This window comes from Mytilus californianus, unplaced genomic scaffold, assembly GCF_021869535.1.
Source record: "Mytilus californianus isolate M0D057914Y unplaced genomic scaffold, xbMytCali1.0.p SCAF_1, whole genome shotgun sequence".
Classification (NCBI taxonomy): domain Eukaryota; kingdom Metazoa; phylum Mollusca; class Bivalvia; order Mytilida; family Mytilidae; genus Mytilus; species Mytilus californianus.
The window spans coordinates 15957563-15978257 of NW_026262581.1; the positions used below are offsets into that span (position 1 = coordinate 15957563).

General features: G+C 32.0%; 1 protein-coding gene across 1 annotated transcript; it reads left to right on the forward strand.

The window, feature by feature from the left end:
* Positions 1-1333: 1333 nt before the first annotated feature.
* On the forward strand, positions 1334-19005 carry LOC127712665 (protein rolling stone-like). The gene is made up of 4 exons (XM_052219290.1): positions 1334-1664; positions 5861-6089; positions 16056-16184; positions 16707-19005. The coding sequence occupies exons 1-4, from the start codon at positions 1542-1544 to the stop codon at positions 17141-17143; spliced, it is 918 nt and encodes a 305-aa protein (XP_052075250.1). The 5' UTR covers positions 1334-1541; the 3' UTR covers positions 17144-19005.
* Positions 19006-20695: the final 1690 nt, after the last annotated feature.

The window sequence follows — 20695 nt, forward strand, 5'->3', positions numbered from 1 at the left end:
TGCATATAAACTTATTAATGGCTAATTAAATTCAGAAAATAACATGAATATATAAATAGGAAGCTCAGATAGACAAGCTGAACACATGCAGAACATTCTCGCAGGTCAATATATAAATAGGAAGCTCAGATAGACAAACTGAACACATGCAGAACATTCCCGCAGGTCAATATATAAATAGGAAGCTCAGATAGACAAACTGAACACATGCAGAACATTCCCGCAGGTCAATATATAAATAAGAAGATCAGATAGACAAGCTGAACACATACAGAACATTCCCACAGGTCAATATATAAATAGGAAGCTCAGATAGACAAACTGAACACATACAGAACATTCCCACAGGTCAATATATAAATAGGAAGCTCAGATAGACAAACTGAACACATGCAGAACATTCCCGCAGGTCAATATATAAATAAGAAGATCAGATAGACAAGCTGAACACATACAGAACATTCCCACAGGTCAATATATAAATAGGAAGCTCAGATAGACAAGCTGAACACATGCAGAACATTCCCGCAGGTCAATGAACAGGACAGTAGCCGGCTGAATTTAGATGATACATCGTAACAATATGATCAATAAGAAAAAGTTTTGCATTATGCAACCATTTTACTTTTTATCGATTGAATCGCATAACCCTTTAAAATGACTCTTCTTGTCTTTGAGAACTCGTTCATATTAACTCATGGTTTTCGTGCTATCTAGTTGAAATAAACTTTGCTTGTTTCAGTTAGATTTTCTGTACTTGTGTGTATCGATCAATTTTTACTCGTTTCCGGTTGTGTAACTATTAAATTTTGATGTGAAATATCATATTGGAACCATCAAAGAGTCATTTATGTATCAATTTTTAATCTAAACATAAAGGACTTCGATGCTGGAAATTCATTTTTATAAGTTTTTCGGAGTCTTGAGCTTTAACAAATGATGAAAAATGAAATAGAAAAAAATGACTTAAAGTAAACATTTATTTGTCTATATTCAAAATGAGAAACGATCTTTTTGTTTTATGAAATAATGATTCAATATCAATGGTGAGACATCTAAGATAAAAAAAATCGTAACTATTGTAGTAGAATTTATTCATATTTTATTATTCTACTCATGAATGAAACGTGCCCATAAAACGGAACATCGACAACAGAAAAATTGGTGACGTTATATCGATTTATAAATATTTAGTCACGTTCTAAGTACAAATTAAACAAAGATGCAAGATACATTATAATACAAGTCTGAATCAAATATATATTTATTTAAAACAATACATTGAAATAATTACAATTGGTTTTACTCGGATTACTTCAAATCAATATCTCAATTTCCCACATCAAATCATTGTGCGGGGACAGCTGTCGCCAATATATGATAACGAACACCACTGTATAGAGTGGCTATATATATGTGTTTTATCGACCATTCGAAAAATGGAAAAGACAATTTAAAATCAAAGTAATACTGTGCATACTATTTGGAATAATTGTATTATAAAATGTATGACAAAATATGGTAGTGAAGTTGAATGAAGGATGGAAGAAGAGAGAAATATGTCTACTGATCACAACAGGTGTTGTGAGAGCTTGGTTCAAGAGTTTAGGCCAGATAATATCGGATTGGAATATGAAAACCCATCAGATTTCGTCACACCCCAAGTAAGTTGTTTTTAACTATAAGTAACTTATCATTTTTCAAACAGTTGCTGTAAAACTGCAGTGTTTGTTGTTAAGAGCCTTCCTCCGCATTTATAGCTTAAGATTAAATTTCAACTGCTTTCTTCAGTAATTCTTTGAAATTTGTTAGAATGTAGCTAACCAACAATCTAGGATTATATTTCTGGTTTGGCTTGAATATCAATTAATTCAAAACTTTGAAAATAGATGAAAGATATATAGCACCAATTTGTTTTCACATGGGAAACCCCCGACCTAGATTTTGCCAGTGTGAAGAGCATCAAGGTTTAGGACCGTGTCTGGTCTTTCTTTTCCAATTTAAGATTATTGTTGGCTTATTCTATAAGATGTAGTTTTATGTTATTCAAATTAACAGTAAGACCTGTCAAGTCTGGTACAACCCACCATTTTCGTACTTAAGTGTGTGTGTGTACCTAGTTTAGAATATTACAGTTTATTGTAAGATCATATATTTAAGTACACATAAACATATCTTTCCTAAAACTAGCCATTGATTTTTTTTTAGATATACCTTGAAGTTAAGTACACCGTTGTTTCCTGTCCATCAAGTAGTTCAATATAAAGATGTGACATTACAAATGTTATTTCAGAATCACATGATTCCGTGATTTATTCAATATTTGCAAAAATGATTACATGATATAAACGATACAAAATCGAAAGCAAAATTGAAAAAATAACCATATATGAACGAAAGTGCATGTTTATCTATTCTTGATTGTCATTTTTATAGTCTCTAAAGGTCTTTACGTTAAAATAAGCCCACATCCTATAGCATGGGCAAGACGCATACTAGCTTTTTACCGTCAATCGTGCAAAAAAGAATATTGTGAAACACTATTATAAATAAAAAATACAAACAAGTACTGCTACAGCTACGGACAGATAGGTCTTTCATGATTTTTCATCATCTTTTTCACCCTTAAAATGAAAGAACGACTACGAACAAAGAGCATTATGGTCCGCAAGCAAACATTCAATATGGCTCATAGGAGATGGTAAGAAAAAAAAGTTTGCTGTCCTCCATTTTTAAAGGTTTTTTGTATTCCTTATCGTCATGGTTTTTTTATTCGTGAATAGATTCATCTCGAAAGCATTTGTTATTAATTGTTACTAAATATTTTCGTTTTTTTTACATGGCATTGTTATTTCGTTTTCGTCTCATGTGTTTAACTATATCCCTGTGGTATCTCCCGCCTCTCTTTTTCAATAATAAAACTATCTAGACGAATGTATGCATGCATTTTTTTGTCGATAGCGCTTCTATTTCTGAATCACACCATCTACCTTAATTCTTGACCCTAACCAAAGTATTAAGCTATCAATTGTCTGGTATCTCCCCTTTGAGATTATACTTAACAATATTGCACTAAACACTGTAATAATTGGACAGACGCTTTGGTGTGTGGAAATCTCAGAACGATAAATTGTGCATAAGAAGTCGTATAATGATTACCTTAAACGCGGTGTTTGGTAACAAATCAAGTAGCTTTGTTTTACAAATTGACAAGATACCAAACGTTCCTTAATTCAACTTTCTTCTCAAAATATTTCAAGACTGGAATCTGATGTTCAGTAGTTGTCGTTTGTTGATGTGGTTCATAAGTGTTTCTCGTTTCTCGTTTTTATATAGATTAGACCGTTGGTTTTCCCGTTTGATTGGTTTTACACTAGTAATTTTTGGGGCCCTTTATAGCTTGCTGTGCGGTGTGAGCCAAGGCTCCGTGTTGAAGACCGTACTTTGACCTATAATGATTTACTTTTATAAATTGTGACTTGGATGGAGAGTTGTCTCATTGGCACTCATACCACATCTTCTTATATCTATTGGCTCAAATTGTATTTGTATAAAATACACAGGGAATGGAAATCTGCTTTTTAGTCAAACTTTAAGTACATGAGTTCTTACTTGTTTTAACTCCCACATAGCAATCTTATTGAGCCTCGCCAATGTATACGTTTATCTGGTCTGTATCACTTTAGTACATGATTACAATCCAGAGTTCTTTTTTTTAACTCCCACACAGCTATTTTATTGAACCTCGCCAATGTAACACACTCTGCCTCGGAATCAGATATGTCCACAATGTAACACACTCTGCCTTGTAATCAGATAGTGTTCATTCAATATTCATCGAAATTACCCTTAGTTTGATTGCATTAATGATATCTATTGAGGTTTCTTAAAAAAAGCTAATTTCAGTTATAAATGGAATCTGCCTTATTTATTCAACCCTTACCGTAAATTGCTGGCGTCTACAAACCGGCCATATTTTCTCTAGTATCTACTGGGAATGTCGAAGTGATAGTGCCATTTTCGTCTGTACAAGTTTCACTCGCAGATAAGGTTTGAAAAGTTTATCAGATCCCTAGTGGAGTTTGAATATTAAAGCGTATACACAACAATCTTTCGGTTGAAACATGTTTTACTTGAGCTATCATTTCATAAAAGCCGATTTCACAAATCTGTAGCTTTTACTATTATATTGATGTTTATAATTTTTAAAATCAATCTTTCATATATTTCTTTTTATCACGATAATTTGTTGATAACCAATATATTCCTATTTATTGTTATCGTGTTCAAAGTGTGTTCAACATGTGTTATTGACATGTTTACCCATTCTGTTGTGTGGTTTCAGTAATTTGACGTAAAATACGAGAACAGTCTTTACAAAATATATATAAGTTATTGATATGAGTCATTGAAATGTTTAATAATTGTGATACCCATTTATAGGATTTGATACTTCAAAGAGACTCTGATATTTAAAATGTACCGTAACTAAATAAAATATATGAATATGCACTTGATCAGCAACAACAACAACAAACAAACAAACAAACAACCATACAATCACAAACACTAAATAAGCATAGAAACACAGTTCAAAATAAAACAAGGAACAATTATATATTACATAAGGTTGTTGGAAGATTTCACACGTATTTATACAGTGGGTTTGACTTTCGATTAACATGCTTAAACTTGGAAGTTCAGTATATTTGTCTAAACCAATTCCTTTATGTTATTTCTTGTTAAACCCTTGAAACGGTTTTATTAAAAATCTACGTAATTTCATTGTAATCAATTTTGTTTGTTCACCCACTAGTTACTAATCAAAGACAAGGCTCCGGAAAACAAATTTATTTTTAGTTCACTTCATGTATGCAGCAGTCTAATTAGTTTTTGAGATACAACCCTAGTACTGGAATTGATACTAATAGTACGGCTTATCAGAATTTATAACTTGACCAATCAATATATATATATAAAGGTAATTTCCGTTTTGTCTAATAATAATGTTCATATAAAAATAAGGAGATGTGGTATGATTGCCAATGAGACAACTATCCACCAAAGTTAAAATGAAGTGGATGTAAGCAATTATAGGCAACCGTACGGCCTTCAACAATGAGAAAAACCCATACCGTATAGTCGGCTATAAAAGGCATGTTAGTACATTCTGATTTTCTTACATGACGTATTCTTATCAAGCTTAATTGAAAATCGTCCTGAATATGCATGTAACTTGCCGCTGGACGTTAAACAGCCATCCATCTTCACAATCATCTTAATTCAATTAAAGTGTACTTAACGGTATTTCGGGTTTATATGAAATTTTGACGACAAAGACAAAATGACAACGCCATAGCACAAAAATAAAACGACGAAAATAAATTGTTGAACGGGATCTGACTATTTGTAGCATTGATACAGATACAATCAATGAAAACGTTGATAAGTTAAAGATGTCAATGTGATGAATGTACTTACAAAGCACCATAAATTTTCACTTTTTTCAGTCCGACTAAAGCCAGCACCCACTATCCAATTAAGTTGGTACAATGCAATTTTGTTTTATGTTGATATCTGAATGTCTTTTTATTATTTGTGTCGTTGGATTACTGTCTAATTAAAACATTACCCAACGTCTCTTTTTTATTTGTGCTAAAAGTGCTCTTCTCGCTTGCTGCATGCAAAGGTGCGATCAGCGTTGTAATAAAAAGCATTAATTTAAGTATTTCAACCTCAAAGCCATGCCTCAGAAAACATAACATCTCTAACATTACATCTCTTACTTTAACCCCCTCCCCTTTTTTCATCATCATATTTATAGTTTTTCTTAATACATACTATTATTCATATATTACAGTGGCCCATTAATCATAGAGGATATGCGGTGTACCGTGTAATAGTTGCTGTACTGATGGTAGGATGGATTGTAGCTGATCTCATGTACGAATCTCAAAAGTTCTACCACGATAGAATATGGTTATACCTGGTATATGCTACAAACTGGAGTTTCGTGCTATTAGTACTGAGCACATGTTTCCAAGCAGTGTGTGTTATGTTTTATACTACTCGAGCAGCATCCTGTGTAGGTAGGTAAAATAAAATAGAAATTGTAGTTTGAACATGTCCAAGAATAAGTGTCATCAAGATTTTTTTGTTACTAAACTCTTTATTTCTTGTTTTTAACTTGGTAGAGTTCAACATTAATGTTGGTTTTCCTTATACGTGTTACTCTATACACAATGAAAATAACACTTTTTAAATTCAGTTCGTCCGACGAGTTTTACATAAAAAAAAATAATCGCCCAAAACGCAGTATGCATTTGGATTGCCAATATTTTTCATCTAAAACTTTGCTGATGCGGGTTGTTCCAGAAATGCATCTAGCGCACTTCTATCGAGTATGGCATGCCAAATAAACAGATTTAAGATAATTATTACGGATGGTGAATATATAAATTACAGAACAATAACATACATTGTAATTCAGACGACATAAGAAAACACCATGTGACAATCTTAATTTATTAAATGTTTAAGTGTAACAGAGCTGCTTTTTTCTCAGATCTAAAAAAAAGCGAAATGGATGTATTCTTCTGACGTTTCAGTCTCGTTGAAATCTCGTTCTGAAATTATTTTCAAAACATGTGACACAAGTGGAAAATATCAACGAATTTAAAGAAAATATAATAATCAAACTTAACTCTGTGACAAAATAAGCAGTAGATAAGATGAAGGTATATTTGATCACATTTGGTTTGTGATATGAGGTAATAGAACTAAAAAGCTGAACATTCAGTTTTATAACAGAGACAGTACCATTAGTAAACCGAAACTAAGAGAAGTATAAAATCTGATGAGTAAAAATTCGATCACCTTAACTAGATTTTATCGTTGATAGCCCAACTGTTCAACAAAATATAAAAACATTGCCTATCTATCAGTTGTATTCGAGAATATTAAAATATTTTTAACATTTATTGGTAGTGAAAAAAAAACTTGTTATACCCACCAAAAAAATCAAAGACAATGTCATCCGTCCTCGAATATCAGTCTTCCAGCCCTTACCAATAACTTGTTGTTTTAAATTGTAATGAGTTATGAATCTTACAAATATGAAACTGAAAACGTAGGAATCATGCCGGCGATAGAGAAGTCTGGTTTCTGCAATTCCCTTCAATTGTCCATTTATACATTTTGAAATTATAAAGAAACTAAGGTTTCACCTCCATCAGGCAAAGTTGATCTTCGACTGATTTGGCTATTTTTGTAAGCCCTTTTTTGTCCTATATCTCTTCAGCTGTTTCTGTTCTTTTACATCCTTAGCTTTCAAATGTTTGGCTCTGAGCGTGAATGATGAAAATGTATCCGGAAAAGCGTTTCGAACGTATGAAAATTATAACTTGTTGTTTTCTGGGGTTTTTTTTTTCATTATTGCAGAGCTTTTTGTTGACAATGGTTATCTTGGTCTGAACTCTGTCATGAACTGTTTTTTTATAAGTGTTGTAATAATTTGTGACACAATGCAGGACAAGGATTTAAGGTTAACTTTGTCTGCAATAGTGGACGAAATGATTCGTTAAGATTTATTAACTCGCATAAGATCGTGATTTTGAAGGAAAATACCGATGCTTACGAATGTATATAATTTTCATGGCTAATTATGACCAGTTCAACATTTCATTCCAAATGATCTACTAGTCTATTGTCAATTATTAATAATAAATTTGATATGCAGAAAACGCAGGGTTTCGTTATTCTTTTTATCATTTATGTCTGTAATCAGTATTTTTTGTACCTTATTCCTAATTTTTATACAATTATTTTTTTGTACATTTTAGCACCCCATTTTTCTTTATTTTTTTGCCCATTTTTTTTAATTCTTTATCTTTTATTTTTTTTTTGGGAGGGGGGGTTCATTCTCTATTCTGTAAACCTCATCAACAACCTCATATATCTTGGGTTTGTTTGGTCCATATTTGGTGGTCTCTTTTAAAAGTCGGTGAGATTAATATGCTACAACCAACCAACAAAGAGGGTTGCCTACTATGAATAAAAAGCTATAGAATATGTTTTTATATTTTGCTGTTTGTCTTTGTGTCGGCCCTCTCTGGTCATGGTGTTGTTTGTTTTCATTTTTTTTAATTCTTTTTCAACGACAACGCATGCAACTTCTTATTTCTTGTTTGAAAATTCTTCTCTCCGTCATGAATATGCATTAAATATTTGCCACTGTACGTTCAGAAAACAACAATCAATCAATTCTATCTCCTCTAAAATTGCAGTACTATAGTGACTTTAAACATTATTAATTAATCGATAAAAGATTCGTTTAATCCTTTGGTCAGATATAAACATATCTCGTCACTCTCCTTTTATTTCAAATTTCTAATACAAAGAAAAAAGTATTATTGAATATCAAAGGAAGTTACCCATCAGAGATACAAGGCTTGTAATATTTGCACGCAAGACGAGTGTTTCGTCTATAAAAGAAAATTCTTCGTGATTCAAACTATTCAAAGCAAGGGATGAATGTATTATACGCCATTCTTGTGCATTTTGAAATTGAAATAGTTGATTTATGAAAATTACCATATCAATGATAGTCCATGGTAACACAGATTTGCCAACTAATGGACATAGTAGTAAAGTATTACTGCATGGGTTATTATGATGCTGCTGCTGCTGCTGCTGTTGTTGCTGCTGCTGCTGCTGCTGCTGATGATGATGATGATCGAATGATCTGTAAAAAGATGTGTTCTTTCTATATGACGTCATCAGGCATGGTCGCCTTTTTTCATGCCGTCACAATAGGAAATTCAGAGGAAGGCAAGTAAATTCGACGTCATAATCGGATTTTAACCAATGAAAAACTGAGATCAAACGCATATGGCAAAATTTGGGGTAATTTGCTAATTTGCATAGCGGCCATTTTGCCTTATCATGACGGCAGCCATTACAATAGGATTATATAAGCCCTTTTAATAAAAATGCCAATATGCAAATACCTATGTCGAATGAACAATTTGTTCGCATATAGGTGAATTGTACATGTTTTTAGGCTTCTGTCCGTGTACAAATGGACATTGTCTACTCTGAAATCTTTCGGCCTTTTTAGTTTAAAAATCGGAAGCGTAACCATTGTGTAATTGCTATATAAGATCAAATAAAATGACGTAAAATCGTAAAATAGCAAGATTCAAAACAGAAATACACATGCAAGAAGATATTGTTCATGATTTGTTCGCATATAGGGAAACACCTTGTAGGTTGAATTTTAAAGTTAAATAACTTTTAACTTACCTGCTTTCTTAAGTTTTCGGCCAAATTCTTTTAAAAACATGATGATTTCAACCTTCCCATTTCGTAAAAAGTCAAATTTTAAGCATTTTCCCTTAGAATTACACAGCATTTTTGTAAATATCCGCCAAAGGAAGTTTTTAAAGATACATTAGTTTTAGATACATGACAGAAAAGGACTGGATTATCCGCAAAACTATAATAAATTATATTTTAAATCTTAAGCTAAGGGAAGTAATTTGATCAAAAGGGACAAAGTCACGTGGTGCAAATGATTTGAATAAAGTACCTTTGATTTTGCCATATGGAACCACACGTTGATTAAATTTTGTTATACATTTGGTGAAAAAGGGGATAAGTTGACGAAGAATTAGAGAAATATAGATTCTACCACTGCATCAAGTGTGATACGATATTTATCCACTCGAGACAGTTAAATTTTCAAATTTAAAACGCGAGGCTCGCCGAGCGTTTTAAATATTTAAAATTTAACTGTCGAGAGTGGATAAATATCGTATTACACGAGATTTGGTGGTGGAATCTGTTTCTCTAATGATTTTCAAACAATACGCAGGCAAATTTATTCATTCTTTTCGAATGATCTGCAAAAAGATGTGATCTTTCTATGTGACGTCATCAGGCATGGTCGCCTTTTTTCATGCCGTCACAATAGGAAATTCAGAGGAAAGCAAGAAAATACGACGTCATAATCGGATTTTAACCAATGAAGAACTGAGATCAAACGAACCACACGTTGATTAAATTTTTGTTATACAATGGGTGCAGAAAGGGATAAATTGACGAAGAATTAGAGAAATGTATTTCTTGACATTTTTTTCATATAAAATGTCTCGATCATTACTAATTAACGGTAGAATGTTACATGCGGTGGATTGTATATAGTATGAGGATGTTTCATGTTCTTTATTTATAAGTTTTGCTGCAATTTATATTTTATCATTTTTAACTCGGATGTTGGGCGCTTTAACGTAAAATTCATTACGGAGTTGACGGTGTTGTGAGTATAAATACATCACACATGCGAGCCAAGCACGTTATATATCCTACCATTCAAATAGTATTCAACTATTCAATCTGTGTGGTCATGAAACATACATGTAAAATACATGATAATAAGCAGTTCTATGTTGCACAATATCCTCTAATAAATCGCTTGAATCGGTTTTTTTTTGTAAGCAGCATTAGGGTCTTCAAAAATTTTGAATCCCAAAGTAAAAATGTACAGAGATTTGATAAAACAAATCAAAGGCGTAAGACAAATCAAAGGTGTTTAAATATTTAATTATATACTATCTTTGATATTTCGGCTTGGAAGATTGATTTTCTACTTGTTTTAAAGCAATGCTAATAAATACCTCACAACATAAGCAATTACATGTAAATACTGGGAACATTTATCTTGCAATTCTCAGATATGTGATATTAAATACGGAAGGGAAACAAGATCAATAAACTTAACTCAGACGAATGAATCATTAATATTGCCAAAGATAAGATACAGATTTAAGAAATTCAATTATTGTAATCTAGCAAAAGTACACATAGAAGATCGAGACATAACCATACTTTTCTATTTTCAGTTCAACTGTGTACATTCATAGTCTTTTAATATGGTTTAATTATACAGTTTTCCCGCGACGCAAAGATGTTTCTTAACTGTTTGTTTTGGAGTCTTAATATAATCATGTTATTTCTACAGCTTTATCGCGCTTTCAAATTTTTTAAACTTTCGTATTTCCAACATTTTGTTTTGAAATGCACATACGTTGTTTCAGATTTGTTTGATAAATTTGTTATTTTGTATTGATGCCACGACCTTCATATTTAAAAAAAAAATGGTTCTTATTTCTGTGAGAAGCCTAGCAGTTCCGTTGAAGTTTTATAACTTCGAATTTGAATTTTTATGACTATATTCAGGCAAAGCTTGCCCGACTTTGGCTATACTGTTTTTGTCATTTTTGGTTTATCTTCACTTTTTTAATAAGGTTTGGATTTTCAAATATTCTTATCTCCAGCATTACTAAAGATACAATTATTATCGATGCGCATCTTGTGCAGTCAAATTAGTTCCATTAATGTTATTCATGATGTATAAATGGTTTTAGTATTTTCCCTTTTATGTTTATCTTCAATTATTTGATAAAAGAACTGTTAACCGTTGTTATGTTGATGATTGTCACTCAATTTTATCAGAACTTATTAAGCTATGACGTGACTATAGTTTTGATGGGTTTGTTTTCTTTCAAATTGTTGTATTTTTTGTTTTTGTTTCCTAAACTCCAGTAAGTTTTGAATACTGATTTCACCATGAGAGTGAAACAAATTCATTTGAGATTGACCATACCTTATTTGTAAATTTTATCCAAAAAATGGTTGCAAGTTTTTTCTTCTTAAGTTGTTCTAAGATGATATAGGATATTCTGTATATTCTGTTGAAGGCCATACACGGTGACCTATATTCTGTTGAAAGCCATACACGGTGGCCTATATTGCTTACTTCCACGTTCTTGGGTCTCTGCTGGATAGTGGCATATAGGTCACAGGCACTTGTTTCTGTCAATGGCGGGTTACGAGTTTGGATAGTAAATCCCCCATTTACCGAAACAAGTGCCAGTGATATTGGTTCTAGTTATTTTGTATTTGTGTTTATCAAACGCAACCCACCCTTCCTTTAACCTTTCCAAAGACAAATAAAAAACAAACAAACAAACAAACAAACAAAACTGGGCACAGATGATACAACTTATTTTCTCAGACATCAACAATGGCTGATTAATGTACAGCCTGTATGGTTTGTGTCATCAGTTTTCTTCATTATAAAATCGTTTCAGTCGTGCAGATATTCTGCTGACTAAGAAGCATATTGATTCATCAATTATTGGACAATTAATAAAGTCTAGCTAGGACATAGATACGACTTCAAACCATCAAATCGGTTGAGGCGTACAAGCTATGATAAACGATATAAAATGCCATTAATATCATCAGTCGTAACTTATTAGGAAAACCCGAACAATGATAGAGTTTTTTTTAAGAAGCTGTAATTTAGATGATAAGCAGAAGTTATTTGCTAACACATTTGACCTTTATGTGTATCATTGCATTATTGATTCGGATGATAATTAATGGTCAAACAGAGAGTTGTTTCGTCTAAAATAATCTCCTTGAATATAACCATCTCGATAATTAAAGTATGACACTATATTCATTTCGCCTGGCCGTTCACGTTGGCATATACAGTAACTCACAGAATCTTATTAAAGGCATGTATAAGCTGTCAAAAAAGCTTGCGTGACATCTACAAATTAATTGCTGTCTAGACAACAACATTTCTTTCTGGATATTTCACAAAAACATGATAACAGATATCTAAAGATATGACAGTTGTTCATAATCTAACCACATGTTCTCTTCCCATCAGACTTTAAAACTTAATCCATTCAAGCATTATTTGTAGTGGTAAGTCAATTATAAGTGCACATATGAGTGAAGGACACTCTACAACAATAATGGAAGCCAGGTGACACTTATGTCAGTGTTCATTGGCTTAGATTTTTTCATACATTCGTCAAATCTTACTTCATTATTTAGTTTGAATGACTTTATAGGCAATCATATTACTAAGTATTATAGTGAATCTAAACATGTCTGTTAGCTCGATCTGGGCACTATCCACCTTAGCCTGCACTTCGTGTTTCATTTACCTCAGTTGACTATAATAACATAGCGTAGCTCTGGAATACCAAATTAGACTAATAATTAATTAAGAGTGCATGGCATTTCACTGAACGTAGGTCACTCTATTCTTCAATTTATGATCCGTTGACTTGGATCACTAATTAAACACTATATTTTCAGTTTTGATCGCAACTTTCCATCCGTTTTCATCCGTTCAGATGTATCTGTCTTTTTGTAGGTTGGTAAAATATTCACTATCCCTTCGAAATATTCAAATATTAACGGTCAGTATGAGCTAATGATGAATTCAAACTTGTCTAATAACGGCCGGGTACTAGTGTAGTCTATTTGCTACTGGTTTGTCCCATATACATCCTCTGGATTCTGAATGTTGATTACCCATGTAACAAAGTCGGTTATTTAACTTCTAGTTATTACACATCAAACAGTTCAAATCATTGTCCGTATGATTCATAGTGTCAAGTAATACTTTAATCTTTTTTTAAAATACCACATTAATTCTGATCCACAATGGTCAGTTAAACGGAATAATGATGTTCACCCTTTCGTATTACCTAATATCACTCCTGGCTTTTAAAGAGTTTGTATTGTTCGTAGTTTTAGCTGTAAGTATTTGCTTTTCGCCTACACCTTTTCTCGTTTTTCGGTTCAGCTGTTGTTGTCTTTTATTTTTCTAGAGTATCATCGAGTTTGATACTTTTTTCCCATTTACTCGAGACATTTTAATCTTTAAAATTCATAACTGGATCGTTTTTAATATATAAAACTAAAAACTATCGAGAATGGATTAAAAAGAGAGGCGAAAGATAACTCATTATAAGTCGAAAACAAACTGAAAATAATATGGCAAGAAAAGAAAAAGGACCAAAAGACAGCATACAAAACTTAAGACTGAGCAACACGAACCCCACCTGAAGGTGATCTCAGGTGCTCTGGAGGGCAAGCAAATTCTGCTCCACCTGTGATAAATATCGTTTTACACAAGTTGCGGGTTTGGAATCTGTTTCTATAACGATTTTTAGACGACACGTAAACAACCTTCATCTAATTTATTCAATGATCTGCGAACAGATTTGTTCTTTCTATGTGATGTCATCAGACATGATCGCCCTTTTTTGAGGCGTGGGAGATTCAGAGAAAAGCAAGAAAATTTGAAATCATAATTGAATTTTGATCAAAAAAGAACTGAATTCAAACAAACCACACGTTGATTTAAAAAAAAAATCAACCTGTCTGAAAAAAAAATTCTGCTAAGATTCAGACAATACAATGCTTCTATAATATTTAGTTTAATTTAGACATATTTTATTGGCATAAACACAAATTGGATAAGATACAAGTCAAACAGACTTATGAAGTCTTCTCCATTTAACAATACAATAGATAAGAGTATGCATACATTACATATTATTTCAACATTTGTAAATTGACAGACAAATAAAGTGGCATGAAAGAAGAAAAAATAGAACACAAAAAAAACGCAAGGTAATAAATTAATGACAAAAACCGACAAACTAACAAACAAACTAAAAAGCACTGAACGTAGATGACGATGTGTGTGTGGTATAATGTTCATTGACCTCAAGTGTATTTGCTTGTCGGTTTTCAATGAATTATTGAACACTGTTAAGACTATGTATAACGAAAATTAATATTTCAGTGTCAAATTTAGGGTTTGGAAATCACTTTCCGGAAATTGATATTCAATGCTTGAAGGATGATTGTGCTACGAACCTTCTAAACACATATCGTAACAGCATTGGACAAAATAATTGATTGTTACGACATTCAAATATGTATTTCCTGAAGTGAGAGACTTATTATAAATCACTTTGTAATTGTCAGCTTTTAGGAAGGAGTTAATGTAAAAACACTATCAGTGATGGCAGCATAATCTCTAGAAATACAGTCTTATTGATTTTGATGTCATTAGTTGTCTAGAAAATGAAAATAAATTGTATTTTGGAATGTGAAGGGTTGATATTATGTTTAAGCATGTCTCTATAGATCTTAACTCATAAAGTAGTGAATGCAAAAATACATTACTGATTCAAACTAACGTGGACCATAATAACTTATTATTATCATTAATGATGATGGCAGATCTTTGATTGTTTTTGTTTATTTGATTGACAACTTTCTAGACTTTGGACTATTTAGAGCTTGACATTGTATTGGTACCTATAGCTATTCTTGGAGATTGTATGTTGACTTCTAGGTCTTTTGGCCATTTATATCGATTGTTTGCTGCTTCGTTGATCATACATCTCAATTATTTCTTATTAGTGTTGGCTGATTATTTTGAACTACTGCGTGGATCTATGTTCCGTTTGCCATAATCCGAACCCAGCATTTTGTCTTCATTCGTGCATTTTCTACTAATAAAAAAATATATATGTAAAAGAATTATAAACATTTTCGGGGCATTTGAGATCGTCCCAACTTTTCATACAAAGTCTACTTTGTAGACTATTTTGTTTGTCACTTTCTATTATTAAACCTTAGTATTAAGGATTATATTTCTAATTAGTACACATTTCAATCACATGACGGTGACAAATAAAAGGGTTCATTTGGCATCTTCACAAATTCTCTTTACAAGGTTCACAATAATATGACCCTCACGACAACCCCAAATTTCCTACGCTAGGATTTGAGTAAAAATAACTTTTTTACTAGACTGGTTGTCGCTGAGATACAATTTCCAACTACTTGACTCTGTGTCTTTTTTATTTCTTTTCCGATTTACTAACTTTAAGGCTAAGGCAATATTGGACTCACGGTCGTCTTAGCTTTTTTGTTATTGAAATATTTTCAAACGGTGTATATATTTGTTTGTGTATCAAGTGAACTTAATTTGATTATTCAATGAACACGTGTCGTATATATGTGTACTGAAATATGTTTTGATTTATATTTAATTCGTATGTGCATCATTGCAGCAAAAACTCAATTACATGATTAAGATTTTACACTTATTTCAAGTTGAAGTCAATTTAAAAGTTTTGAAATGGACATTGTATTTTCTTTTGCAGATCGGCAGTCGTTTGAAAAGATGCCACCATCTTTAAAGCTTCAATGGGTACTTCAAAATCTTGGCTATAATTCTGCAATAGTAGTGACTATATCTTACTGGTCATTCATAGCCTTTCTTGATCATACAGGTATATTACATTGAAATTTTATAGGATTTTGTAGTACAACTACATTCAAGATTGAAATATTGTTATAAATAGAATTATCTGCAATTCCATCATCGGGATGGAGATACTTGAAGGTTATATGAATCGTGAATGAATTAAAATAAAGCCTTCATGCACGTATGAAGTGAGACGTGTCGTGTTCCGATCTAGACTTTTCCTTCACCTTGAACGACCAGAGCCAAACGCGGGAACAACCAATGATCTATAAAAGCACGTAAAGCAAAAAAATGTAAAGAATAAACAAAAAAAAAGAATAATCGATACCATCAAAGGTCAACTTTACCTGACAATGTTTCAATCTTTTGTAAAATTTACAAAATTTACAATCTGAACATTAACTAAAGTGATAATTTTTGGACCAGCATTGTAGTATTGGATAATTATCCAAAGGCCCTTTTCACTTCGACAGCTGTCATACGAATATGTACAAACAAAGTAAAATATATGATTTAAGGTATTAGGCATGTTTTGCATTATTTTCAGCAATTCTGATGACAGACATGAGTCGTTTGAAGCACACACTAAACACAGTTTTTGTCATCTTTGATTTAATGGTATCAGCAACACCTATCCGGATTTTACACATGTTTATTCCAGTCATGTTAGGATCTATTTATTCGCTTTTTAACGCCTTCTACTTCCTGAATGACGGAACAATTTTAGAAGGAAGACACTACGCCTACAACGTTCTTAACTGGGATCATCCTCAAGAGGCTATCATCACATGTCTTTTGTGTATGGTTGAATCCGTGCTTAGTCAAATTATTTTGTACGAATTGTATAAATTAAGGCGTTGGATACATTCAAAAACATTCTTTGGACAAGAAGGTGATCTTCCTTATTCTGAAATGCAAAGCATAATGACAGAAGCTCCGAAGTATTCAACTATGGGAAAAGGTCAGCAACCAGACTTTTCTTGATATAATTTTTTTCCTAGCTTACGAAAGTAATTGTTAAGAAATTTCATATATAATACTTAAATATTTTAACAATCAATTATATTTCTTAAAGATGATTTTCATTCAGTATCACGATATGACCGACCTTATCATTAAATAAGATCAAATAAGAATTCTCCAGGGGGGATCATGTATATAATATCCAGTAGATGCTGCTGTTCGTAGTTGTATAATGCCAATATATAGTTAAGCTTTAATTTTATAATTGTTGGTCCTTCATGTAAAGTATATCTTCAGTATTACTTTTCTTTATTAACTTAGCACATTCCGAACTAACGATATTGTTAATTAAAGTATACTCCTGGGATTGAACATGGAGATTATTGTTTATATGACGTTTTAATGAATCGATTGTTTATATAATTAGTTTATTGTTTTTTTTTTTTATTCCAAATCCCATTGAAGGGGTTAGCGGAATGTCATTCTGTAGCCTTGACTGTTGAAATATGCTAGTTTGCAATGGTTTTCTATAGAACATCTTCTTCAAATAGCAAAGGTCTAAAATAAAGCTTGTAATTATAGTGTATTGATAAGAGACAGAGCAGTAAAGTACATCGGCAAAGTTTCAGATTGGGTAATGATTAAGAATAATCGTACGATTATTTAGTTTCTTACTCAATTTTACTATCATAAAACAGAGGTTAGAATATGCCATTAAAACAATTTTAATAAAATTTTGAGTATCATCAGTTACTAGTATTTGAAAGTTTTTTGAACAATTTGAAAGAAAACGAAATCAATATTTCCTTGTTTTGAACAGAAATAGTTTATTATTTTGACTTACAGACATATTCGATCGGTTGACGTTTGATATAGAATTGATTTAGGTTCGCCTATTTATTGTTCTTGACAAAGAGACAACCGCCCGATTAGAACTTGATAATTGTACCATTTTTTGTATTTATTAGACAAGCTTTAATATATAATACATATAAAATCAGTTTCATGATCTATAGCTGGCTGCATGTATTTCAGTTTTCAACGACGAACATGAAGTGCAAGACTGGGCAAGATTTTAACTCAGTGTTGCAGTCTAGAAGCTTAGTTTTGTTTAAGTAATTTCAATTCACAGTTTCCTGTTTTTTTTACGTTCAGGGATTTTAATACATTTTCCAAACGAAAAGGCGCTGTCAAAATTCAATTGAATAGATTTTTTAACGAAAGCTTGTACACAGACAATCTTGGACCCGTTTGAACGATCCTCGACTGAATTTTTCAGTCAAATAATGTGCCTTTTCTGAGTCACGTAGGATCTTAAAAGTCACGTGTCTAGCTGGTAAATGTGAAAACAATCATGATACAATTCAAGGGGAAAAAACTACCTGGTAAATGTAAAAAAAATATACAATTCAAGGAGAAAAAGTGGTGTAGCTTGAAAAGACACGCACATTTTTTTAACAAAATAGGCTTTATTTGTTTGCAAATGATCTGTGTCTTTTGAAAAAAAAAAACAGTTGGAAAAATTCTATATAGAAATAAAATGCGTGCCGTATCTTCGCCTGAATGATATTGGAGCTCCTAATATACAAAATAACAGATCAGTTTCAGGATCAAGTTAGCATACATAACATAACGACAAATAAGTACTTAAGAGATACGGTGTGGTTGATGCTATTTTAACCTCGCTTACATTTTTTAGGATGTTTTGGATGTTTTTATCTCTTTTTCAAGTAATTATGTAAGACATAAAAAAAAAATAGTCCGAGTGCATATTGAGTTTGGCATTGTGATTGTATGCTAAGAATCAAATATATTACGTATGCACAAGTTATAATTATAATTTAAATATTTTTTTTTTTGCGAAAAGTATTTTTTCCCCCAAATCTGCATACTTAACAATATTTGTGAACATTTTCTTTCGGAACTGAAAACAATAAACAGTGTTCACAGAAAAATGATTCTTGTCAATAATAGGAGAATAACATACAGTGCCGATAGAAACGGAAAAGGGTTACTAATTGTGGACAATTTACTTTTAATATTTCATGTTTCTTTAACGATTGTATCAAGATCTCTGATTTCGAGAAATACCATGACTGAACACATTTTTCTAGAGGTTATTGATGTGTAAACGGGGGCGGTTAACGCGCGTTTGTGAGTCAGATGCCAAGTTTACACACTAATAATCTCTAAAAGAGTCTTTTAATCCTTATAATTTATAATCCAAACATTGGTTTTTCATTTTATTTTTCAATTTCAACTTTCTTGGAACCAAAGGGTTTCATGTATGTGTATCGCGCATACATCGACATAGTGCTTATGGAACATAAAATAATATCCCCCATGAGATATCCGTTGGACAAAATTTCATATAAAATATTGTCCGCGAACACTATTTCATAATGAAATACTGTCCAGGACAATATTTGATTTGTCACCTCCTTCTGGACAATATTTCACTATAAAATACTGTCCATGACAATATTTCACTGTGAAATTCTGTCCATGACAATGTTTCACTTTGAAACACTGTCCATGAAAATATTTCTTAATGTAATAATGTCTTCCGCAAGGTTTCCTCTGCCGTGAAATTGTGAGCGTTTCTGGATTATTTATTTTAAATATTCATGAAAAGTATGCGTATAACCATAAATTGCCGCATAAGTTAATTATGCATGTTTGTTCGTTATTATCAATCAAATAAAACACTTTAATGATATCGTTATCCAAAATATTAAATGTTTATTACCTCCCTTTCATGAGACAAAATTTCATGACAATCCATCTATGAAATATTGTCTCAATATACAAACAACAAATAACCTTGAATAACCTCCCATTAACAAGACAAAATTTCATACTATTCATCTGCGAAATATTGTCTGTATATGGACAAAATTTCACATGGAAATTTGTCCTTTTCTGGACGTAATTTCATACATAGTGACAAAATTTCCTGATACAACAAAGTCATGAAATATTGTCTTGGGGATAATATTTCATAGGACAATATTTTGCTTCACATTTACATAGATTACGAAAGCAGTTTCGGCAACATGGTTTATTGAAGTGTAGTCCTAATTTACTGTCTTTCGACTAGATTCGTGCATTACTCCACTGACTGTCCAAGTGACATCCTTGACTTTAAGACGTACCGTGACATTTTTGTCTTTTATATTCTGCTGCATTTGATAACCATGTATTGTACAGCCTAATGAAATGCATAACTGTTTGTAATAACCATTAAATTATATAATCTAACCTAATGAAATGCATACCTGTTTGTAATAATCATTATATAATTTAACCTTTTTTCAATTGAAAAAACTATATATCGATGTTGCTGCTTCCAAACTTTTGTTTAACATGACTGTATATTTCATTATGTTTTATCGTATAACTTGTTAAGATTTCCACGTTTCTGTTGAATTTATTTTGGTATAAAGTGTTGAATAAACGTTGTTAAAGTTTACATTGTTCATATTGACTGTTCCCAATAGTTTGAACTTCATTACCACAAGGTCAGTAAGATAAGTTATCTCTTCCGGTGCATTTGATGTCACTTCCAGTTTT

Excerpts from the sequence above, each read along its gene's own strand:
- LOC127712665 (XM_052219290.1), top strand. The coding sequence starts at position 1,542 with ATGGAAGAAGAGAGAAATATGTCTACTGATCACAACAGGTGTTGTGAG. Across the intron at positions 1,665-5,860 it reads CAGATTTCGTCACACCCCAA|TGGCCCATTAATCATAGAGG; the intron begins GTAAGTTGTTTT and ends CATATATTACAG. Across the intron at positions 16,185-16,706 it reads AGCCTTTCTTGATCATACAG|CAATTCTGATGACAGACATG; the intron begins GTATATTACATT and ends CATTATTTTCAG.